The sequence below is a fragment of the Micromesistius poutassou genome (assembly GCF_964030765.1).
Source record: "Micromesistius poutassou genome assembly, chromosome: 14".
NCBI classification, from domain to species: domain Eukaryota; kingdom Metazoa; phylum Chordata; class Actinopteri; order Gadiformes; family Gadidae; genus Micromesistius; species Micromesistius poutassou.
Genome location: NC_140284.1, coordinates 6,463,960 through 6,489,717, shown reverse-complemented (window position 1 = coordinate 6,489,717; position 25,758 = coordinate 6,463,960). Strand labels below are relative to the sequence as shown.

Below are 25,758 nucleotides of genomic sequence, written 5' to 3'. Positions count from 1 at the left end.
TGTGTGTGTGTGTGTGTGTGTGTGTGTGTGTGTGCGTGTGTGTGCGTGTCAGAGTGTACGCCTATATAAATGTCCATTAATTTGTGTTTTTATCAATGCCAACCGGACAGATAGACACTCACATCCAGACGCACACACATACATTTAGATTTACATTTAGGGCATTTAGCAGACACTTTTATCCAAAGTGACTTAGAGTAAGTACATATGTCAGAAGAAAGAGCAACAACACTATATCACTGTCGGTACAGTAAAGATGTTAAGATGATAGCTAGGTTAAGATTCTACACAATGCTTAGTACTATTTTTCAGTGTCAGGACACACACACACACACACACTAACACACACATTCTGAAACAGTAAGATGTCTCATTGCGTCTTGTGCTCCCACTGCAGTGCGTCTCCCAGGCATCAGGACCTACGTGGACCCCCACACGTACGAGGACCCCAGTCAGGCAGTGCACGAGTTTGCCAAGGAGCTGGACGCATCATGCATCGCCATTGATAAAGTAGTGGGAGCAGGTAAGGGAGTACATGACACAGAGTGGATCCAACCGTGTAATGTGTATGCTCATGTGACATCGCCCATCTAGACACAGACGTCATTTTTCCTTGGCAGCCTCCTGCATGTATGCATGTAAAGCGCCTTGGGTCCTTAAGAAAGGCACTATAAAATAAAATGTATTATATATTATTATTATAATGTAATGATTCTAATATTAATCATTATTGTTATTATGTACAGTATATATATATATATATATACATATACATATATATATATATATATATATATATACTTTACGACATACATTCTTTCTCAGGCAATTTTCTAATTGCCTCTCAAATTCAGCAACTCACCTCAACTATGCAGTCTAGGGCTTAGACACATACACACGCTGCAACATAATGAACTTACACATTCCCCGCGACTGCCAAGCGCTGCGACAGTCAGCTGCAGCCCGTATAATGCACAGCTGGGAATGAACAATCGTTTAGCACCCTCAGCTTGAAGTCCGATCTCACCTCTGTGCCTGCAACAGAGGGAGAGAGAGAGAGAGAGAGAGAGAGGGAGAGGGAGGGAGAGGGAGGGAGACGGAGAGAGAGAGGGAGAGAGGGAGACGGAGAGAGGGTGAGTGAGAGTGAGACGGATAGATAGACAGATAGATAGATGGATAGCTAGCTCGATAGATGGAGAGATGGAGCGATAGAAGGAGAGCCATTTTAATGGAGTGCTAGAACATAAGAGTGAGGGACTGTGGGGCAGCACTAACCTCACCTCGGACGCCCCAGCTGGGATATTGGTTTACTACTCCCACGCCCCCACATCTCTAGTGTTTTACTCCCATAACCCTCCTGTCAGCTGCACCATTCTAACACCCTCAAACATCCATTTGAACCCCCTCTTTCCTATCATCTGTCTCGCGCTCTCTCTCTAGCTTTGCCATTCAATTCCTTGGCAAACCTTTATTTTCCATTCCATTGCATGGCTGCCTCCCTTTTAACATTGACTTCTCTCTCTCTCTGTCTCTCTCCCTATCGCTGCCCTGTGATACTCCTCTCCCCCCCTTCTCCTCCTCTGCGTCTCCCCTCATCTCCTCCTCCTCTCCTCTCATCATCTCCTCCTCCTGTCTTCCTCTGCAACCTCGCCTGTTTTTTCCACTCCTTTCCTTTCCTCTCATCTACCTTTTCTCCTCTCTGCTTTCTGACATCCATATTCCGTCCCCTACCTTCTACCCGCTGCCTCTCCTCCTCTCCTCCTCTCCTCCCCTTTCCTCTCCCCCTCCTCCTGGGCCCATAATGTACTCCCCCATGAACTGAGCAGGAGGGAAGGCACCAGAGTACTGTATTGTGATTCATGGGTGCAGACAGAAAGGATTGAGGGTAAAGCACACAGAACATAACAGTCTGCACAGTTCACCTAGTCTCCTGTTCCACAAAACGTCAGGATCCCTACCCACACACCGACCGCAAACTGCTAGTCCACAGACTCTGCTGTATGCAGGAGCAGGACAGGGTTTGTCTATACACAGTGTATACAGCACGAAGGGTAAAGCCAATAGTGATGTAGTGAGATATGTATATATATAGAAAAGGCTCACTGCATCATGATTAAATGTGATCTGTTGTAAACACTGCGCATAGAAAAACCCGGTCCTGTCCTGCTCCTATGAGTGATTTCCAACCCTTAACACCAACATTAGGATATAATTATTATTAATGTCACCATTCATGCAGTGTATCCTAGAAATTGTGTAGTATATTATTAGGGAAATGATGGTTATAATAATGATGAAGAGGGAAAAGTTAAATTATTGTTTATTTCTGCTCTTTTTAGTACTTTTAGAAATGTATCCTCATTTCAATAACAATGCGGTGAATTCATTCCTATCTGGACATGGTGTAGATGGATATCAAAGCCTCTTACCCGGCTTAAATGATATGACTTATGCTGCTTCGGGGAATTGTAAATTGACTCACTCAGTCAATTCAGGGAAGGCTTCCTTCCCTCCCACCCACCAAAATGAACGATTGCTCCAATAATTGCAATGGAACACATACCAGTGGTTATCTGTTTAATGTGTCTCTTTTTCCCTATCTTGTTGTTGGGCTCTCTCTCTCTCTCTCTCTCTCTCTCTCTCTCTCTCTCTCTCTCTCTCTCTCTCTCTCTCTCTCTCTCTCTCCTTGTATTTTCATGTACTTGCATTGTATTCTTTCATTTTGCTAAATAAAAAAACTAAAATACAGTGGTGACCCATGGGAATAAAATGTATGTGAATCATTACTGCAATACTAATGAATATATAGTCATAATCGATAAAACAATCCAATTTGAATTCATTAATATTCAAGGCTTTTAACGCATCCAAATTGCTTGTCTGCAACGTTGATACAGCTTAATGTTACAGGAAGCATGGATCAAGCATACTAAACAAGCAGTTCACTTTATATCACTCTCCTCTGTGTGTAAGGTGAGTTTGGGGAGGTGTGCAGCGGTCGACTCAAGCTGCCCAGCAAGAAGGAAATGTGCGTAGCCATCAAGACGCTGAAGGCAGGCTACACCGACAAACAGAGGCGGGAGTTCTTGGCAGAGGCGTCAATCATGGGCCAATTTGATCACCCTAACATTATCAGGCTGGAGGGGGTCGTAACACGCAGTAAGTGAGGGGCGCGCACGCACGTGCACACACACACTCACACACACAAACACACGTGCATACACACACTTAAACACACACACACACACACACACACACACACACACATACATAAACACACACACACGCACACTGCATATTTTAAATATAAAAGAATAATATAAATTTTATATTAATATTAAATACGCTATTAAAGCGTTTTATTTTATGAGCCAAAAAAACACAAACATATTAGTGTTTGTGTTTATTCTTAATTATTCTTAACTAATCCTTTCATAAAAGTCCTTTCTTTAGACATTATCCAAATTCATTTCATGATACTATTTAGGAAAAGAAAGGCATGGTATACTTACACAATGGCCCCTAACTTTGACTCATTTCACTGTTGAAATGAGGACAGATGCTCATATCATCAACTTGGAAAGAAAGAACAATCATCAAGAGAGAGAAACAAAACAGAAGTGGGAGAGCTACAACGTGAGCCTGACATAAGCCCGACACGTTTTGAGGTTTCCCCCTAAAGTAGCCCATTCTGAATTCTCCCCGTCTGACGAATGGCTCTAAAGTGGCAGACGTTCTCCCTGCAAGACCTGGGGAGATTTGTATGGAGTGGCTGCGGTGTAAATCTCAGCAGATCAATGTTCTCTGATCAGGGCCCGCGTCCAAGGCCAAGCAGAAATCCATAAATCCATACGTCTCACTCTCCTTCCCTGCAGGATGCTGCTGCCTACAACCCATTTTGTCAGCACGCAGACACCCGGTGTCCGCCCCCTCTTCCCTTTCTCACTAGCAAAGGGCTCCAGACAGCTTTCTGCAAAAAAGAGAGTAGAGGGCAGGTCATTTCTGATTCCCCACCACATGCGCGGAATCCACATACACCCAGAGCATTGATTCATGTGATTTATTATGCTGCCCTTGATGTTAATTCTTAATAATAATATTGGGACTTTTCACACCTCATTTCCCTCCGGTTGCTCTGGTTGGATGGCTCCCATAAAGTCAGCCTTGTGAGACCATCCAGATATTAAAGTTTTTGAGAAACTGATTTTGAACTGGCAAGATCACAGGGGTCTCATGAGGCTATATCAAACACAGTGCATGAATTAGAAGAATACACTGAAACAAGGACACGCTGCATACCAACACAGGTATCGCAGGTTTATTCTCTCTCTCTCTCTCACACACACACACACACACACACACAAACACACATGCACACGCACACACATGAACAAACATGCACACACACACACACACACACACAAACACACATGCACACGCACACACATCCACCCCACCCACACCCATGAACAAACATGCACACACACACACACACACACACACACACACACACACACACACACACACACACACACACAAACACACATCCACACACACACACACACACACACTCAACCCACAAACACACACACGCACACACCATTGTCACATTCAAAGAACTTTCTCTCATCTCACACCCCGCTCTGCCCGCCTTTCTCTCTTTTGAACTCCAACACAAAACAAAGATGTTGTGGCAGGCAAGAATAGAGGGGGGGGGGAGATAGGGAATGGCTGATCGCTGCATCTGGGACTGTAAAAGCTGTCTGGTCGGAAACACAAAGTGATGCATCATCAAGGCCTTTGCGGGGATGGGGGTTGATGAGGTTGGCGGTTGTTTAACCGTATCTCTATCTGTGTTTACAAGACCAGTGCTTATAAGAGCAGGAGAAAGCACTTTTTGCCAGCATCATATCTGTCTCTGGTCGTCGGACCCCAGTTTTTTCTGTGTGACCGCAGAGTGTGTGTGTGTGTGTCTGTATGTCTGTGTCTGTGCGCGTGCATGTGTTTGTGGATGTGTGCACATGTGTGGGTGTATGTGTGTGCATTTGTGTGTGAATATCCAAAAGCCATTTGTGCGTATGTGCATGTGTGCGCACATACGTGTGTGTGTGTGTGTGTGCATGTGTTTATGTGTATGTGTGTGGGGGGGAAGATACAATGTACAGAGTCATGAGGGGAACAGGGACAAGTAGGTAGTTGCGCTGGCAAGGATAAACCTCATTGGAATAAGAGGTTGTGATTCAGCGTGGGTGGAGAACACACTCCGCCGGCCCGACTCTGGTTGTAAAAGCATCGCACCGGTTGGTTCTGATCAGTTGCAGGCGATGGCGGGCTGTGACCCGGGTTATGTCCCTCCACTGGAAAAACAATGTCACACTCTGACAGCTCACCAGCCTGAAACCAACAAAAAACGTAAAGAGCGAAAATAGGACAGAGAAAGCCACAAGTCTACATGCTTTGTGCAGGTTGTGTGTGTGTGTGTGTGTGTGTGTGTGTGTGTGTGTGTACTTGTGCGTGCGTGTGTGTGTGTGTTTTATTGATGTACGGTGGAGGAAATTCCAGGAGGATTGCTCATATGGGCCAATGATAATTTCCGATTGTGCGTGTGAGCATCTGTTGCGCTTCCATAGACAAGCTGTGAAACGTGTCTTTGGCGCACAACAAGACACTTCCCAAGATGCTTCTTAGGGCGTGAATGTCATCATTAGGATCTTCTCGTGTGTTTCTGTGCATACTGCTATACTGTTGTCCATACTGTCGCTGTCAAAGGCCGACCAATATTACCTCACCTAACAAGGCTTCCATCTCGTTTCTCCATCTCGTTTGTTTCCGACAGGCAAGCCTGTGATGATCGTCACAGAGTACATGGAGAATGGATCACTGGACAGCTTTCTAAGAGTAGGTGTCCTCACACACACACACACACACACACAGCAACACAAACCCATACGCACTCGAACACACACACTCACACACACACTCGCAGGCTTGTATAAAATAATGAACGCTAAAACAGTTCCCTGTGTTAGTATCAAATTAGCTGTAGCTGAGTCCCAGTGCTCTTTGTCATCTTGGTCAGCCTTTCATTTGTGTTCACCGACATACTTATGGGTGGGTCTTCATCCGTTGGTTCAAACCTATAAACGTGTGCTTCGTGTTTTCCAAACCTTACCGTATAAAGTAACATAATATTGAAATGAATACGGAAAAAAACGGTTAGAATGTGTATGGCTCAGTTACGCTTCACGCTGGCGACCATCGTTGTTGCTGCTTACCGTACCAAACCCCCTTTTTTATTTTATGTTTTTGCTGCCAACTCCTCTTTCACCACGGAGTATTCCAGCTACTAGCGCAAATGTGTTTTTGATACACGTCCACTGTCTACTAGTGTGCGGCGGTCAGCGTTCTACAAAGCAACGCGCCGGTTAACTGTCAGGAAGGAAAAGTTCAAATGAAGAATCTCTGTAGCGCTCTATCTCGCTCCCTCCCCGACTAATGAGCAATTCCGATGCTTCACTGTAATTAGCCAAGCCACAACAGCCAAACCACGATTCTAAATCAAAAGAGCGCAAAAAAAACATTGAATCAACATGGAGCCGGTGTGTTTTTCACCCGCGTCTGTTCTTGGTGTAGTTAGCCTCTTTCCACATGTGTCTGCTCAGCGTCTCAGAAGAAGTGGGAGGAATAACCACCATGTTGCTTTTAGAGGTCTGCTCTTCATCAGCGGGGAGACGCGTCACCGACACACACACACACACACACACACATGCACGCACGCATGCACAAATGCATGCACAGGCACAGATGCACGCACACACACACACACACACACACACACACACACAGGCAAAGACGCAAGCACACACACACACACAGGCACTCAGGCACACAAACATACGCTCGCATACATCCAAACCCACATCTGTACACATACATAGACCACTTATATGCACTAGCTGGTGTCTGTGTTTTGAGATTTGCTTATGCTTTGAAGTGACTTAGCAAGGTGGTCAGTGAAGTAATTGCACAGTGCGCTAGATGTTGTGCTGGCCGGGTCTGTTGTTCAAAGACAAACACACGCACACACACACACACACACACACACGCACACACACAATAGCACCATTATTTTCCCATCCCTTGTATTTGACGTTTGTTACTTATGTTCCGTTGTTCCTCCCTTGCTGATGTATTTTTATCATCCCGCTTTTATTTTGAAGTCTTCCCCTCTTTCCCCCGTGTCTCCCTCTGCTATGCTTATGTTAGGATTATTATTATTATTATTATTATTATTGCATCAGGGCATCAGCAGACATCTCACTGGGCCTATAAGATTGCAAACGCCAGTGTAAACACGCCAACTGCCAACTCAAACCAAACAAAAATGTTTCTTTCCGATTGTTTGTACAACCCTCATAGTCCCAACACTGTCTCTATCTCTGTGTGACGATCTTAACCTTGTTAATGCCTGTGTTTCTCTCACATCTTATTTTCAAAGATACCAAATATCTTTTGGTATCTTTGAAAAGATCAGATTCTTTTTCATTCTTAAAGAATCTGATCTTTAAGAATGACCTTATATATATATATATACAATTTATTGTTGAAAGCGCATCTAGAGAGATTCGCCTATAATTGTTTACGCTGAATTGCATATCCATTTGAATATTTGAACGGCGTTTCCATAGCTTACGCTTCATTGACTCCTGCTCTCGGTTGCCACTGCAGATCAGCGTGTAGTTTGTCACAGTAGTACTTTTTAAAGGTTAATGAAAAATTCTGTATGCAAAATAGTTGTAAAGGTCACATTTCCTAGGATCTATTAAACTGCTGTGTGGCATGTTTTTTATTTTCTTTCCCCTCTCTCTCTCTCTCTCTCTCTCTCTCTCTCTCTCCCTCCCTCTCTGTCTTTGTCTCTCTCTCTCTCTATATAAACATATTCTTCAGAAGCATGACGCCCAGTTTACCGGCATCCAGCTGGTGGGCATGCTGCGCGGCATCGCCTCGGGCATGAAGTACCTGTCCGATATGGGGTACGTCCATCGAGACCTGGCGGCTCGGAACATCCTGGTCAACAGCAACCTGGTGTGCAAGGTGTCCGACTTCGGCCTGTCCCGAGTCCTGGAGGACGACCCGGAGGCTGCCTACACCACAAGGGTGAGCTGGGAGGGAGCGGGGAAAAGTGTGAAATCACAAAATAAACGTAAAACTTGATTGAGCTGTGGACGCTGTTATCCAAAGCAACCCCCTAGTAAGGCTGAGAGCTATCAACAGTTCAATAAAAATTGCCTCTACAGCAAATACATTAATAATTTCAGCTTGACAGGGTGCTTAATGTGTAGTTATTGAAATCAGAGATACATTTTCTTATTAGTAATGCAACAATTACAGCAGATTTCACATAGTAAGTATTAAAGAGTCTCAATTCCACGACAGTTTCTACATTTCAAAATGTGTCAACGGACTGAGGGCCCTAGTTAGACGGTCTAAAACGCAGACGTCAAGGCACAAAGTCAAAGTACTTTGTGGGCGGTTCTACGACGCTGTTGCAATTATGACGGCGAGATAAATGGGTTGGGCTGAAACCTGTAGGTGTGTTTTGGGCGTAACGTGCAATAAACCAGTGAGAGTTCCACCTGCCATCCCCTTTAAGACCCAGCACATTTGACTTGGCGAGTTGATATTTTGACAGCGTGTTTGGAGTCTCCTCTGAGACAGATGCATGACCACATAAATTTCAAACTTCAAATGGCTCAGTTTATGGCCAAATAATAGGCATAATTCACACATGGAATAGCGTTTTCTTCTCCAACTTCAGAAACACTGATTCGTCATGTAAATTGCGGCAAAGACAACTTAAAACATATATGAAATGCGGATGCGGTCCTCGATGGCCGCAACTGTGGGTCTATTTAATGATATGCGGCAATACATTAACAAACATTGTTTGTTACCAGTATTGTATACATTATCGTTATCGACTTGTGTTCATAATATGCATGTGTCCCCCCATTAATATACATCGCCATGGACTGTATTATGTGTTACGTGTTTAGTTTGCGTGTGTTTAGACAGATGGGTGCGCACACACACGCGCACCAAGCATCACCCGCATTCATTCATTCTTTTAAACACTCACTTGCGGTAAAACTATGTTTTCTCACAATCAAATACTCATCAATCCTAAAAGTAGGCCTAATGGGCTTGTACACAATGTCTGTGTCAAGAACATATGTGTTTGCTGTACGGTGTTTGATTTAAAAGACAACTTACCGCTGTATCAGCTGTTCTTTCCCAAATCATTTAACCAACCATTTACCCTAAAATTAGATTTTGTTTTGGAAGCCTGGAATATACTTTGCTCGAATGTATTATTGTTATTATTATTATTTTAACGCATGCCATAGCTTACTATACTTCATTCATGTTCATTCATGCAGCCCTATTGAAAAAAATGTTTCCACAATCCACACGCTATTTCTATGCAGTTTCACACGTATGAATAATCTTTCACATCATAATATTTAAATCAGGTTAATAGTTTGCATGTTTGTGCTGTGTATACCTACATGTGTGTAAGTGTAGGCTATGTTGTAGTTCCGACCTGCCATGGCACGTCAAAATAGCAACAACTACACTATCCGCTATAGACCAGGTATTTTTCGGTCAGTGGCGCAATTGCATTGGCGCATTTTTTAGATAGCTAAAATAGCAAAAAAGTACAAAAAAAGTATCATTTGCGCCGGAACACGCCCCTGCTTTTCGCCGACACGCCTCTCCAGGCGCAAGTGTAGTGGCGCCTGGTTACTGCGGGGGAAAATCAGCTTTGCGCTGGGTGCAAACTAGCAACAACACATGCGTCGGTGTAGAAAGTCAATTGCACCGGGCGCAAGATAGGGCCCTGAGTGTCTATAGTGGCTCCTCCGTTTAGTTCAGATGAATGACCACGGTGCCCTTGCATTGTCTTTGGCAGGGCGTTGCATTGTGCATATCAATGTATGAATGATGCCATTCTCCTGTTTTCTAACGGCCGCGGTGCACTCATGTGTGACTTTAGGAAACAGCACCCAATGGTAGTCCCTGGGGGGGGGGGGGGTTGTTTGCATTGATCTAAGATTGCAATCAGAATCCATCTTGAATTGTCAGGATCAATTGTAATACAGAGTAACAATTGAATTGATAAAATGAAACAGGAATTGTCCATCCAAGTCCATCACCCTTCTTTAGGTGATGCAAAGAGCAGAGAGCTGGCTGTGTGTGTGTGTGCATGTGTCTGTGTGTGTGTCTCTTATATATAGAGAAAGGATGAAGGGAGGTGGATGATGACAGAGTTACTGAGTATGAGAAGGCCTATTGTCACTTTGTCACATCTGACCCTCTCTTTATCTGCCCCCACCAACATAATTTAAATAGTCACACTGCAAACTGCCAGTACCTAACACACACACACATGCTCATACATTCATACATACACTTGCATGCACACACACACACACACACACACACACACACACACACACACGCACACACATACACACACGCACACACACGCACTGACAAACCATTTATCCCAGATTTTTTTTATGGACATCTACACATGCACGCCGGAACACTAGGGAGATAATAACCAACCCATCAAACACGCTGGGGTGTGATAAGGTGGACATAAATCTCCAGCAATGTTCTCCTCACGCCACACTCTGTCTTGGTGGGATCACAACAATGAACGGCATGCAGGCAGCATAACAAGGTCAGGGGAGTGGCGGCTGCTAAAGGACACTCTATAGTCACAGACAGTGACTGCGTGACACGTACTTTGGTTGCACATTAGGAACGGCCGGGCAGTCATTCCTTCTTCCATTTCTGCATCGTTTGGGGGGCGGTATGGTAGAGTCATTTAGTTATTTTAGTGATGTACCCTAGACATATTGTTGTCGTCTAAATGAATGGCAATGAGAAGATACCGTGAGGTGCTTTTATATTTGTGTGAGGTTCCAACTGTAGGAGTGAAACATAACAACACATTTTGTACAGAATGGTTGTGGTGGGAATTCACCAAAACTGAACTGAACTCAAACTGAAGAACCAAATTGACCCGAACCGAATGGGAAGCAAATAATGATAACACATGAATAATTGAATCTCCAAAAAACAGGACGAGTACAAACAAGATTCCAATTTATTAAGCCCAAGAGAATATCAGCAAGCAAACACACAGCAATGCAATATTTTAATCTGCTAGGCTCACAGAAATAAACAAGTTTCTGAAGCAGCAAACAACGGTTGTGTCATGAACACGGATAAGGTTAAAACTGGCTTATTCAAGTCCAGATAGGTGTGTGTGTGTGCGTGTGTGTGTGTGTATGTGTGTGTGTGTGTGTGTGTGTGTGTGTATGAGAGAGTGTCTAGTAGGCTCAGAGATGCCTGGCTATAACTATCCTGTCCCTTATCTAATGGAAATGTCAAACATCGTCGAGACCCAGAATGATTATTTTCTTGACATTGGGGTCGTAACAACAAAAATATTGTTCTAAGCACACAAACAAAACACTTTTGTATGGAGCTCTGTAATTTTCCATCCCACACCATAGCTTAAATAATCATATCATTCAAGGTAATGAACTCAGTTGGACTCCTGAGAAGCTATTTTCAGTTCATATTGTAATGTGTTTTGTGAAGTCCATTGGTTTTTGTTTGTCCTTGCCTTTTTTGCTCCACTTTTCTTCCCCCGCTCCCTTACCTCAACCTTGAGCGGTTATTGTCGGATGGCTAGCTCGGCGTAAGTAGATCAAGAGGGGACACTTTAAAGTCAGCACATACATGGAAGAGGATTACTTCCTCAAAGGAAATACAGTCCGTGGGCTAGCATAGAGTCCGGGAAGTGGAAAGGGAAAAAGGGGGTTAGATAAGGAAAATGTGTAAAGCAGCATCAGAAATGTGATGTAAGGTGAGGGTAACATTGTGTTCACCAGAGTGAACTTGGCCCTCATAGTCGATATGTGTTGTTTGTGCAGACTCCCATATATAGAGCGCAGTGTCTTCCGCGGACGGACTGACAGCCATAACTCACACTATCTCTCCTTCCATCTCCCCCTGTCAGGGCGGTAAGATCCCTATCCGGTGGACGGCACCTGAGGCCATAGCCTACAGGAAGTTTACATCCTCCAGTGATGCCTGGAGCTATGGCATCCTGCTCTGGGAAGTGATGTCATACGGGGAGAGGCCCTACTGGGAGATGTCCAATCAGGACGTGAGTAGAAGCTCTCGCTAACCTCAAACATATCTTAAAAATGAAAAAGAAATGATACATTATAGCGATGGATTCATCACCCGTGTAATTACTGAGACTTTAGGTAGGAAAATAAGTATCATGTTTATTTTCTATTGAATTAATACAGATATATTTATGTGTAAGTATATAAAAAAAAAAGTTGATTTCTTGGATTCAAATTGTTATTTGTACATATGTTCATTTTTTATTTTGTATTGCTCTATTGTATTTGTTGTGTATTGAGTGTCCTGTACTTTCTGCTGTGAATGCCACATCCCCATCTGCCATTAATACCCGACCTTGGCGTGTTTTGAATGACTCTTCAAATCACAAATCGAGTAAAAACTGTTTTGAGATTCTGAATCAAAGAGAGATGTTTTCTCCCTCCTAGCGGGCTGGTGCATTTTGTACGAGAGATGAAGCAATGCACACTGGTACCCCACAGTCACCATGTCTCTGCCCATTCTCCGAGATTGTGAAAACCCATGGATGTGGTTACAAACCTGAAAGCTGTGTCAAGCAGCGATCCCTCATAAACATCCCCCTTCGTGTAAACAGGCTGAGAGGGTTGTGTGTGCGTTGTGCCTTTCGTGTAAACACCTTTGAGATTTGACTCTAGATACAATCGAAATGGAGAAGAAAAAAAGAGGGTGGCAGCTAGAGATTCCTCTGGCGTAAACAGGGCCCTGCGTTATCTCATCTCACCTCTGGTCTCATCTTAAACCGCCCGTCTTTGGTGCCGCCTTCGCCCAGGTGATCAAGGCAGTGGACGAGGGCTACCGCCTGCCCCCGCCCATGGACTGCCCCGCTGCCCTCTACCAGCTGATGCTGGACTGCTGGCAGAAGGAAAGGAACAACCGGCCCAAGTTCGAGCACATCGTCAGCATCCTGGACAAGCTCATCCGCAACCCCGGGACCCTCAAGATCACCGCCAACACAACCTCCAGGTACCACAGAGTAGATCACACGAGCCACACCATGGGAGGAGGTAGAGCTTCGTTTGAAGTGTGGCAGCGTGCCAGTCGTCCGCACACAGCTTTCAAGTCATCAAAGTCCAGTTTTTGCCTATTGTGTCTGGGACCATCTGGGATTTAGGAATTGACTGAGATTTGGTGATTACATGGAATACAATTATTGATGTAAACAGCTTTAAAACAGAGCGTTCCTCCAGAGTTTCCTTAATGAATCATTCTTTTGTAGAATGAACCAAATGGTTCATTGTTCACTGGTTGGACTTTTTGGATTCTTCTCTTGATGGAAGATTTCCTACTCTTTTTGTTTACCAGTCTCTTTTCATATTTTTGCTGTCATTGTATTTGTCATAAATAATCATCATTTTCTATATTTACACTAGCCCTAATCTTTATAGTTGGCAAACACAACTAACTTCCTGTCTGTACAGGATGTTATGAAGCCTGCCTCCTGCTTTGGGAAATTATAGCTGCTGCGTTTTATTTTGGTATGGGTCAAGGTAATGACATACTTTATCTCAGCTGTTTTTTTTTTCATTAAACACAAACTTTTGTATTTATTTATGTATTAATTTGGTATAAGCTTTTCCTTAGTCCATTTCCAGTAGTCAAATGTAAATATTAATGATCTGCTTTCTTAGCGAGGACCACCATGCTCTGATTTAGGGGCTTCCTGAAGCAGGCCTACCCCATGCAGAGTCAGGGAGCCTGTCCTGGGCAGGGGAGGGAGGGGGAGAGGTCCCTGTGCACTGGGCCTCTCCCAGAATCCGACCGCGGTATTATGGAGACGTCAGAGCTCATAACATTGACTAATGATTTCTTAAGAAAGTGAAAATAGGTCCCTTGGAGTTCGCGTGTAATTTTCCTGATTGGCTTTTAACACTGGGCAAGCACAGACTGGCTGTGAGGGGGGTGGGTGGGTGTGATTTATGGAAACTATGCATTTCTCAGCAGTTGTGTGTGTGAGTGTGTGTGTTTGTGTGTGTGTGTGTGTATGAGAGAGTGTTGTGTGTTTGCGTGTGTGTGTGTGTGTGTGTGTGTGTATGTGTGGCTGTGCGTGTGTGTGTGGCTGTGTGTGTGTGTGTGTGTGTGTGTGTGTGTGTGTGTGTGCACATTTGTCTTTGTGTGTGTGGGTGTTGTGTGCGTGCGTGCACAGCATGAGCAGCTGCATTCAAGCTCCACACACCTCATTTGTCTCGGCACAGTCATCGTGGTTAATGGAACTAGCCACCCTCTCCCCCCCCCCTCACACACACACACACACACACACACACACACACACACACACACACACACACACACACACACACCTTACCGCCGTCCGAACAAGCACTGGCTGCCCAGTGCCCAGAGGAGGTCTGACGTGTGGTTCTGGACTAATGTTGAGACTGAATAATTCCTCTGCCCGTGTCCTTTGTGTCCTCTGGACACCCCAGTCCTCTGGTCAAGCACTCAGACTTCCTCTGAGTTCATTGAGTCATCATTGAGTTCATTCCTCGTGTCTCCTTCAAAATCAAACCTTTGTGGGTGTGTGTGTGTGTGTGTGTGTGTGTGTGCGTCTGCATACATGTGTGTTTCTATACGTATGTATGTATGTATGTATGTGTATGAATGTATGTTTGTGCGTGTATTTTTTCATGCATGCAAGTGTACTCGCCTCCGATCTTCTTTCCTCGCAACTTTTCATTCCTTGGCGGAGCCAGACGCGCCACACCAAGCTATCGACCCCGCCAGCTACCCTCTCCACGCCGGCCCCCCCTCACACCGACACACCGGTTATTCTTTCATTCCCCACCCCCATCCCCCCACCCCCCCCCCACCGTCCTCTCCTGACCCCCTCCCTACAACGCCTTCATCATCACGCTGCTTTGTTCCCCGCTCCATCCCCCCCTGGTTCCCCTTCTCTCGTCTTAGCGATTGAGCCTCCAGCCTCCGAGACAATTTCTGAGGGGTCGGGTGAAGCTGGAGAGGAATGAAATAAATATCAAAAAAAAAGTTAAAAGAGAAGAGTTTGGGAAGCGAGGGATGCAAGGTCATCCACAGTTTAGCTCTCGGCAGAGCGGGAGCGCGGCGGCGGAGGGGGGGGCCGATGAAGATAGAGCTCCTGGAGAAAATCAATACTCGGGGTTTGAACAGCTTGTTTGTGTACACAGACAGCCGGGAACAGTTTTTTGGAGGGTTGTGGGAGATAACAGTGCCCCCACCACCCATCCTCCCACACACACACACACACACACACACACACACACACACACAACCTACCCCCGCCTCTCCCCCCACCCCATGCTTACAGGCACCCACTTCTTCGCCCTCATTTCATCCCCCGATTCCAACCTTTTCTTTCAGATTCCCTTTATAGAAGATGTTTGATTTCTGTGTGCTTGTTTCATCGGAGCAACACCTTGTAGCCTGCGAACCAGCCACATCTGCGAGTACATTTTTGTGCTGGAATATGCATCTGGCCCGCATCCCGTTCAGGCAGATTTCCAGCTGACCGGGTCGTGTCAATCACAACCATTTGTCTAACATAGTGCGGATTTCATACGCTGTACAGAGGAGCACCCTATGGGAGAGCTCTCTCTCTCTCTGCCTAATCCCATAAGGAGCTGCCCTGTGTCTTTTCTGTTGCCATAGTTCCATATTCCACATGCTCACACATGCCTGTGCATTCACTGTACACACACACACACACACACACACACACACACACAAGCAGAGGCAACCATGAATACACACGCACATGCTCAGAAACCCAACGCAAAGTCAAACATTTGCATACACAACACATTAAGCCAACCTACGACACACACTCCAACTTGTTTCTGACCTTCCTGACAGTGCAAATAACTTAGACGGGAGTGGACTTCGCTGTATGCTAATGAGTTTATTTACACAGCTATGAATAGTATCTCCCAAGAGACAGCAATACCCTGGTTTCCGTGTCCCGTCCCCAACGACTCCACGGGTTCTATTCCCTGGGGGGATCCCCGACTGGTGTGTCTCTGCGAGCATGTTTTCGGTGCATCATATCAAGTGTCTGTGTCTGATATGCCAGACACTTGTTTCTTACCAAAGGTTCCTCGTTGAAAATACAGGCCCCAATGACCCACTTTTAAATGTTGTTCATCTCGATCAGTACATCTGCACTTAAGCGTGAGCGGCAATTTGGTGTTAAAACTCTGGTGTTCCTCTCTCTGATGTTATAATCGTCACTTATTATGTTAAGATCTAACTCTCTCTATAAGCTCTGACAGCCTTTCTAATGAAAACCGGTAATCAAAACAGTCATGATATGTTTGTGTGTAATCTACCTTTTAGTGAGTAACAATTTAATTATCACTGCCTCTCCTTTGTGGACCGAGGAGTGATAGTTGTTTACTCTTAAGTCGGCTGAAACTTTAATTTGATTGAATTAAAACTTGTCTACATAAAAATAATGTGGCCCAATGCAGTATGCATAGAGTGTGATTACAATTAAGCTGAAGTCGGCCATGGTAACTTACTACTTATCATTATTCTGAGTGCATGTTATATAAATTATTTCTATCTGACATCCACGCCTCAAAGACCATAAACCACTCACGGCGTTAGTGGAACATACAGGGAGGGCATTTTCACAAGCGTTTCTGCTGGTGGTTTTATAGCTACATGCATGTCCTAACCATGCAAATGTGTTTTTTGGGGTGTGAATTGTCAATACAATGTTAGACTTTTTGCTTTTTGTTTCGCTTTCACACTCTCATTCTTACAGTTTGCTCATTCATCCAAACACTGTACTCCCTTGTGCGTTCCCCGCAAATCTACCATGAACATTTTTGCCCAATCTTCACACAGTGACGTATATTAGCAACATTATCAATTGGGGTTTAAATGTTGTGATATCTGTTCTATAGGCCACATGTTTAACACATGTGACCCTCCCTCCCTCCCAGGCCAACCAATCAGCTGCTGGAACAGAGCAGCTCAGAGGCGACATCGTGGGACACCGTAGGAGACTGGATGGATGGCATGAGGACGCTGCCCTGCAAGGAAGCCTTCTCTGGTGTTTGCTACAGCTCCTGTGACACCATGCCCAAGACCTCCACAGAGTAAGGACCATTGGAATAACGCCAAACATAAACTGGTGACACACAGATGACACACAGATGGCAGACATTGTGTGTTCCAGGTTTTAACCCTTGCCCAGGATTCAGAGCATTTTAAGTGCTTGAAAACTACCCCAAGCAACCCCAGCATCAAGCCATTGTGTCATACCCATCACTGGGTGTTGGCTGTTGTTGTGGTGTTGGCCAACTCCAACCCACTTTTTCTAAAGTTAGGTGTTGGTATTTGTTGGGAAGATGTGCAAGCACCTTAAGGATTTCACAGGGTATAAGTACCTATTAGGAACTGGACAAAGTTCTTGACTTGTACCACAGTCTGTGTCTGTTGCTGGCAATACAAAGGAAGTGCCAGACATTGAATGAGGCTGTGTATGATAGCACAGAAAGATGTATGCTTTAGAGCATTTTTATATTGTTAACCTGCCATATTGCTGGTGCTGGGCATACATTTTGTTTTCCATGTGTCTAACATGTTGAATGACAATAAATGAAACTATTAGTTACAATTGATCTGTACCAGGCCAGAGGATGATTGCCCTCTCTCTCCACTCTGTGCACCTAGTTGTTTGACCCGCTAATAAAAACATAAGTATTTGTTTATGTTGTCACTCTAGGGTAGAAAAGCCTGCACATGAAGTTCCCAAGTCAACACAATGGAGTTCACCTCTACCACTATGCCTACTATCATATAATAGATATTTTAGAGATGATGACAAAAACAACTACCCCTCTCACCTGCCTCCTACATTATCAACTATGGATGTGCAGTTGGCACTTGAGATTGGCACTTGTATATACTTTCTAATATTTAGAAAGTTAGGGTAAAGTTTACATCTTTTTTATAAAAGTGATACAGAATGAGTGCGAAAAGTTGATGCATTGCGCAACATTTTCAGAGAGCTGTCCCAAAATAGGCTGAGAAATAACATGTTGGGCAACTGCACCCTCCAGAGAACGGCCACTAAGACCTTGAATGTGGCTATGTGGTTATTTGAAAATGTGTCAACACACAATTTGCAACAGTGGAAGGAAATGCGAGCTCACATACTTTGTCTCCTTATGTCTGGCCCTGCATCAGCTCTCTGTATAAGTTGTTCTCTGTCGCTAGCTCTCTCTCTCGCTCTGTAATTCAACAACAACCATTGCAATATGACAGAACGTAGGAGGCTGGCTCTGGGTCCACAATGTGCTCTCTTTAATTCACTCATTCTTCACAAACAGAGACTTAGTTATGGCATACCTTTCAAAGGCAGGGATCTATTCTTAAAATGCCAGAAATAATAAACCATAGAGCAAATAAAAACATCTGCACCACTGTGTTTTTCATGCATACACGTCGGCACGTGTAAGAAGGAAGAAAGGGAGGAGAGGGTGCATGGGGATCAAATTCATTTGTGGATGCAATATGCTTGGCCCATCAGAAGGGTCTCCTGCGTTTAAGCAGGGAGAAGTACGTTCGAGACAGAATGGGGCTGGCCAGCTGGTTTGCTAATTGTGTTGGGATGTGACATTTTGAATAATAGGACGAGGATAATCAGCGTGATCAAAGCGTCCATAGGTAGGAGGGTTGAGGTATGGTGGTGGTGAAGGATCAAGGCCAGAGGACTGTATCGCCTTTCCTCCGAGCCCTCGCCTACGACATTTAATCATGGGATGTGCTTGATCACAGAGTGTGTCCCCTGCCAATTTGCTGTCAGTAACAGGAGAGAGCTTGCGCTGCAGACTTTTAAGAAAACAACATGGCTATTGACAGCATAAGTCACAGATGTGACTTTGACCCTAAATGGATCACTTCATACATGGCTATTTCCCCTGCCGATGCAAAATTGGATCAGTGCAGTATCCAATCGAGTGAAGGCCGGGGCTAACACAGCTGAGGCTAGCTCAGCTACAGACTAAATGCCATTACAGGGCCCGTCCCGGCCTTGGCCTGCGCTTTGCATCGCTCTATTGATTTGTGAAGTCTTAATTCAGCGCTTGTTATTCAGCACAAGGCCATGACCATTCATGACCTTCAACTCAACTCATCCCACACAGCTGTTCTGCGCTTTATAGTCTGGAGGCAAACAGATCAGTGCAGGTAAATCAAAGGCCCGGCCCTTTCAGACAAAACGCTGTGCCATAATAATGGCTGGTGTATAAAAAGGTGTAATGTTTTTTTATGCATAATGTACACTGTCTGGCATAAACAATATGGTGATGTATGTTGTTTATTGTTTATATCTTTGTTCACATCTGTTTTTGTTGTTTATGTTGCTCCACATTTGTCATATGTCATTGTTATTTAATCTTGCAACAACCTGTTTGATTGTTGGTTTGCACATCATATTCACCTTCATTCTATCACATGATGTCTTTGGTTTCCCAAAATCACTTCCACATATGGATTCAAAACGATTTAGCCAAATCAAGGGAAAGATCCGCCCGATTAGAAGAAGCCACGTCTTAAATACCATTTAGAAACCCTTTGGACCAGTAACAACACTACACTACACACATCAGAAATTGGCTCCAAAGCGGTTCTCAGACTCCAGGACACATCACCATACATAGCTGAATGCTACATGCTCCAGTTGACTGCCTGTGCTAACCTCACTGGGTCCCCGATGTGTCTCGGTAGAATGGTTGTGACCGAGGTCCACATCACTCCCGCCTCCTGCCCCGAATGGGAGCCGTCCATGGGGATGACCACTCTCTAGCCCCTGCTCTCCTCCTCCTCCTCTGGCTCTGGATGGTGGGTGGAGATCAAAACAGCCCCCCCCCCCCGCCCTCCCCCCTCCCTCGCAACCCCACCCTGTCCCCCGTCTCCTCCACCTAATCCTGTCTCCTTCGACTATTTAATCTGCCAGAACCACTCATGGGCTTTCATCTTCATGACCCTTTCAAAATTGATGGCTCGGTTTGTGAAATACGTTTACATGACCTTATTTATCAGTCTAGTCTTGTCTGCCTAGTGATACTTTTCTGCTTCGTGATACATTTATTCTAATTTATTACAAATATAGTATAATATAAAGGGGAAGTCAGTCAGTGTCACATGATTAAAATTGACCAAATTTGTTGTAAAAGTATGCTATGTGACCTGTAGCGTATAATACCAATGAATGAAGCATTATTGCACAGAACACATTTAATAATTCATGAATTGTAAAAGTTACATTCCAAAGTTTTGAAGGTGCACTTCAGGGTCTAGTGGAACCCCAGCCATTGATTTTGGGTCCATATTGCAGAGTCGTTTGGCGACTGCCCACCAGTGTGTTTCCCATAACAATCCAGCTTGTTTGCCCGTCAACAAACCAAACCTACTGCTTGCATTACCGTAATTCGATTGCAACAGTGTGGCGCATTAACCGTACCGCTACAATGCTTTTTACTAATACAATCCCCGAGTGAACATCACCACCGAGCCCCAAAAGCTCTGCATCACCTATACTGCATTCTGAAAGAAAGAACGTGTGCTTGTGTGTGTGTGTGTGTATGTCTGTCTGCATCTATATTTTATCCATTGGTCTAAAAAACGAAATACTATCAAAGTGATCCTCACAAGCTCATCCCGTTAACCGCATACTAATGTGTTTTACAGTCAACGCACGCAACTTATTGCAATCGTTACATGAGCCCTTCTTGCTGCATTGCATTTATCTACAGCCGAGTCTTATCTCATCGTACTGGGTGCTGCTCTGCCCCATCCCCCCCCCCCCTGGCCCCCCCGCCGCCCCCCCGCTCCCTCCAGGTGACCCCCTTTCTACCCCGATGCAGAAATACACTTCAGCGTGATATGTATCGCACACAGGACACTTCACTGTTTCATCCCCGCGGCTGCGCTTTGCATGCCATTGTCTGCCAATGACAGCGGCATAATAGCAGCTGTCGGCGTAGCCCCCACGGCCGCCCCCCCCCCGCCCCCCCCACCCCCCCCGGGCCACCCACCCCCACCTCCCTGATTGTTAGCGATGGAGTATGTACGGCGACTCGTGACCCCCCCCCCCCCCCCGCCTTTTGATCTTATAGCGGCCCGGTGGCCTTCTGCACCGACGTGGCTGTCCTGTGACTGACGGATGAAAGGGAGGACGCGGGTGGGGTGGAGCCGGTGTGGAGCCGGTGGAGCAGAGCAGTGCCGGGTGCATGTCATTAATGTCACACGAGATGTCACATCTTCACGTTGCGCTAATGTAACTCTCTATCTCCCCGTCTCACTTGTTCTCCCTCCCCGTCCGTCCCCTCTCCCTCTGGATCTCTGTTTATCTCCCTGTGTGTCTCCCGCTATCCCTCTCTGTATCTCGCTCTCTCTCGCTCTCTCTCTCTCTCTCTCTCTCTCTCTCTCTCTCTCTCTCTCTCTCTCTTTCTCTCTCTCGCTCTCTCTATCTGGCCGTATCTCTCTCTGTCCCTTGCTCTCTCTCTCTCTCCATATCTTTCATTCCTTTTCCGTCTCAATGTCTTTCTCTCTCTCTCTCTCTGTCTATCTCTCTTTTTCTCTGTATCTTTGTCTCTCTCTCTCTGCCTCTGTCGCTCTCTCTCTGTCTATCTTTCTCTGTATCTTTGAATCTCTCTCTCTTACTCTTCCTCTCTCTCTCTCTCTCTCTCTCTCTCTCTCTCTCTCTCTCTCTCTCTCTCTCTCTCTCTATCTCTCTCTCTCTCTCTCTCTCTCTCTTGTGTCCCTCTCTCTCTATGTCTCTCTCTGTCTCTATGTCTCTGTCTCTCTCTCTGTGTCTCTGTCTCTCTCTCTATGTCTCTGTCTCTCTCTCTGTGTCTCTGTCTCTCTCTCTGTGTCTCTGTCTCTCTCTATGTCTCTGTCTCTCTCTCTGTGTCTCTGTCTCTCTCTCTGTGTCTCTGTCTCTCTCTGTGTCTCTGTCTCTCTCTGTGTCTCTGTCTCTCTCTGTCCTCCTCTCGCTCTGTCTCTCTCTCTCTCTGTCTCTCTGTCTCTCTCTATGTCTCTGTCTCTCTGTGTGTCGCTGTCTCTCTCTGTCCTCCTCTCTCTCTCTGTCTCTCTCTCTCTCTCTCTGTCTCCCCCGTCCCTCCCGCTCTCCAAAGGGATCTGAAGAAGGCCGGAGGAGCCCTGGGCGGCTCTCAGAAGAACATTGTGAGCAGCCTGAAAGCATCCCTGGACACCCACACCAAGAACTGCCCTGTGCCGGTTTAACATCATCACAGCAACACAAAAGACAAGCATGTGTACAAAAAAAAAAGCGAAACGAGAACAATACTAAAAAAGAGGTTGAGCAAGGCAACGCAGACCAGCCCGGTCTGCCGGCACCGGTCCCCCCAGGCTGGAGGGGCGGGGCCTACTGCTCTGCCAACGCAGTGGCCATCACCATGGAGATAAAACACTGAAAAAGATTGAATGTAGTAATGAGAGAGGGACGACATTTCTATATATATGTATATATATATTTATATATAAGATGTATAGATATATAAATAGATCCATCTATCTATATGTTTATATGTATATATATATATATATATATATATATATCGGTCCAGTCAAATATGATGTCATAACCCGGGTCGCCGGGGTAACAGGGATCCAGCAAAAGTCCTGCCAGCTTGTTAAAGCTCGCCGACTCCTGAAGCGACTAACCAGTCCACGATGAGAGGCCTTACGGACACATAGCGGAAGAGAGGCGCAGGGGGGAAGACAATGTGCCAAGGAGTGTTGTTGTGTGTGTGCGTGTGTGTGTGTGTGTGTGTGTGTGTGTGGGACCGGTTGTTTTGATATTGCCCCCTGTGATCTGCAACCTGAAGAGGAAGGGCACCAGCCCCTCTTGTCCGATCCATAAAGGGACGGATCTTGTGATGCCTTGCATAAAAGATAGCGGCAGACGGCAGCAGCAGCGTCGGCGGCGGCGGTGGCGGTGGCAGCGACTCCAGTGGCCGTCCCCGGAGCCTTCTCCCAGGCGGACGTTGAGCCGTGGGGGGGGGCGGGGGTGAGGTTCGGTCTACCGGTCATCTGAGAACCCTAGATCACCATATAACCACATACACACAGCTAGATTAATAACGAAGCCATTTTACGTTTTAAGCTCTAGCCTCTGCAATATTTTACACAACGGGTGTGCCATTTGAAGCAATAATTCTACTAATAGTAATCATTATAATCGTATTGTCTCATCCATATAGCCCATGCATCTGTCACATGTATATTGTGCGTCAAAACGGTGTGCTTTCAAACGCACAGGAACTAAAGACACATCAAACACCACTAGTATTGTTTTTGAGGGACTGAATGAGAGGGGATGACAGGTCAAGGAACATTGGGAGTGAGGAAGAGTATGGAAAAGGACACATGTTCAGCCAAGATGCAATGGTGTGTATGTTACGATGTTATGTACTGAAACCAACCAACCATGCACATATCTTTTCAATGTTTATTTGCCTCTTTTTACCACAACAGTCATTTAAAAACCTGTGGGTAATGAAATGTTCATACTGTCTGCTGTGATAGATGGACTTGCAGATTATACATCACAAACGGGTGGTAAATTGTGAAGTAATCCAATCCTTTTTGGTTGTTTTGTTTTCTGTGCAAATGATTTTACACATGGAAATGATTCATTAACATCATTGAAAGCTCTTTTGAGACCTCTTCTAAACTAAGTTTAAAAATCAGGTGCTCATCATCTACTTGGTTTTGAAATCACTTTGAGAGGCTTGGATATAAATAATTCATATGCAGGATTTTTGCAGTTCTCCAAATATATGATATTCAGTCTCTGTGGAGCTACGAGACATTCATTCAATAACTATGTGTTGTTTGAGCAAATACAGCATGGACTATTATCTTTGGACAGGTGTGAGAAAGACTAGGATAAAGAAAGGTTTTCTAAATGATGTCTTAAGGAAAGTGAAAGAGATGGATTACTCCCAGTAGCCGCTCAAAAGTGTGTTTCACCAGGAACTTCTCTTTCTTCGGTTTTCTGTTGTCTGTAAAAAAAAAAAAAAAGCAAAAAAAACAACAAATATATGTATTTTGTTTGAGACGTCCGTCCTGACTACCAATGAGATTAATAAGGGAATATCACTGACAACATATTATTATTTTGATATAGTTGGTCCAGGTTTAGCGTGTGCCAAGATCTTCCTTCCAAATGATTCAGTGATCAAAACGGTTTCAAGTGGCGGTCTGATGTTACGCCATGCAGCATATCTATACAGGTTATCACGTAGGAAAACCCTGGATCTACGGCAACGTGGTACTTGGTGCAATGCAGCGCTGTTGGCAGAGTACTTTCATCTTAGCACTTACAGGACAATGACGTCATTGTATGTTTTTTTCTTTTTGTCAACATGCCCAATGTAACGACCAAAAAAAATGCGACAATGTTGTACTCTTTCGTCAGTATTGTCTAACTAATGGCAGGTTTTGTGTGCAAGGAAGATACTGGGCAGTGGTTTGTTATTATAAGAAGGGGGATACATGGTATTATGTTTTTATGGTATTATGTATGCCCCGTTCTCTCTAATCCACTATTTAAAGCACTTTGCTTTCATTTCTTGTTTTCGTCCTATCGCTGCTGCAGAGCATAACTGGTAGTCAAATCCCAAGCATTTTCCTGTTCACGTGATTTGAAGCCAGGGAACAGAGAAGATTTGTATGCTTCTGAGGAACTGTGTGTTGCTGTTATGTACTCAAATTAGCATGTACATAATGTACAAAATACTAATAACGATAACAAAATGAGGAAGGATAACAGTAGCGAGTCATGGAGACCACCACATGACCACCCCTTTGTACAAATGTTACTATGTATAAAAGAGTGAACAAAAAAGTGCAACATTTTTAATTAAAAAAAGAGAATTTTTTATTATATCTTATTTTGAGTTATAATTGTTGTCTGGTGTTTTTTTTCTTTTCTACAATAAAAAAGCAATTATGGTTTCATTATTTATTTGTTAACATTCTACAGTGCATCGTAACCGTTTTTCAGGTAATATATTCATAAGTTATGTGGCAGCGCTATGTGTCATTTTTGTTTGTTTTTACTTACTTTACAAAATGGTTGACATTTGAAAGAGCAATACTGTTATGCAACTGACCTTCCTTTTCTTCCTACAGACCTACCTGTCTGTCCCTGGTGGACGTTGAGTGTGTGTGTGTGTGTGTGTGTGTGTGTGTCACGATGTCAGTGTGTGTGATTGTGTGTTTGTGTGTTCATGTGTGTGAGAGGGGGTGGGGTGGGTGGGTGGGGGCTGGGGTGTGCGTTGTGTGTGCATGAAAACATAGATTGCCTTGTCTAACTAATGTAAAACAATTTGTAGTGGAAACATTTATATTTTTATAATAAATATTTTCAAAATATTTTACAAAAACAAGATGTGTGAGACTTGATATGTCACAAAGCAGATTTCAACACTGTGTGTGAGTAGTGTAATTCTCCTTAACTATAGCCAAGCACACATGATATCCTATTCA

The 25,758-nt window shown here is 44.6% G+C and overlaps 1 protein-coding gene across 3 annotated transcripts in view; it reads left to right on the top strand.

Annotated features, from left to right (window-relative positions):
- epha3 (eph receptor A3) overlaps positions 1–24,305 on the top strand; it is a 74,255-nt gene extending 49,950 nt beyond the window's left edge. The window contains exons 11-19 of one of the 3 annotated variants that reach the window (XM_084478595.1): positions 398–523; positions 2,974–3,159; positions 5,837–5,898; positions 7,948–8,157; positions 12,101–12,250; positions 13,025–13,218; positions 17,175–17,330; positions 19,966–20,079; positions 22,377–24,305. In XM_084478595.1, the coding sequence (XP_084334721.1) occupies positions 398–523; positions 2,974–3,159; positions 5,837–5,898; positions 7,948–8,157; positions 12,101–12,250; positions 13,025–13,218; positions 17,175–17,330; positions 19,966–20,044 (1,163 nt within the window). In that variant the 3' untranslated portion in view covers positions 20,045–20,079; positions 22,377–24,305. The remainder of the gene's footprint in view (positions 1–397; positions 524–2,973; positions 3,160–5,836; positions 5,899–7,947; positions 8,158–12,100; positions 12,251–13,024; positions 13,219–17,174; positions 17,331–19,965; positions 20,080–22,376) is intronic. The other 2 variants (XM_084478594.1, XM_084478593.1) reach the window with 2 other exon arrangements.
- Positions 24,306–25,758: the final 1,453 nt, after the last annotated feature.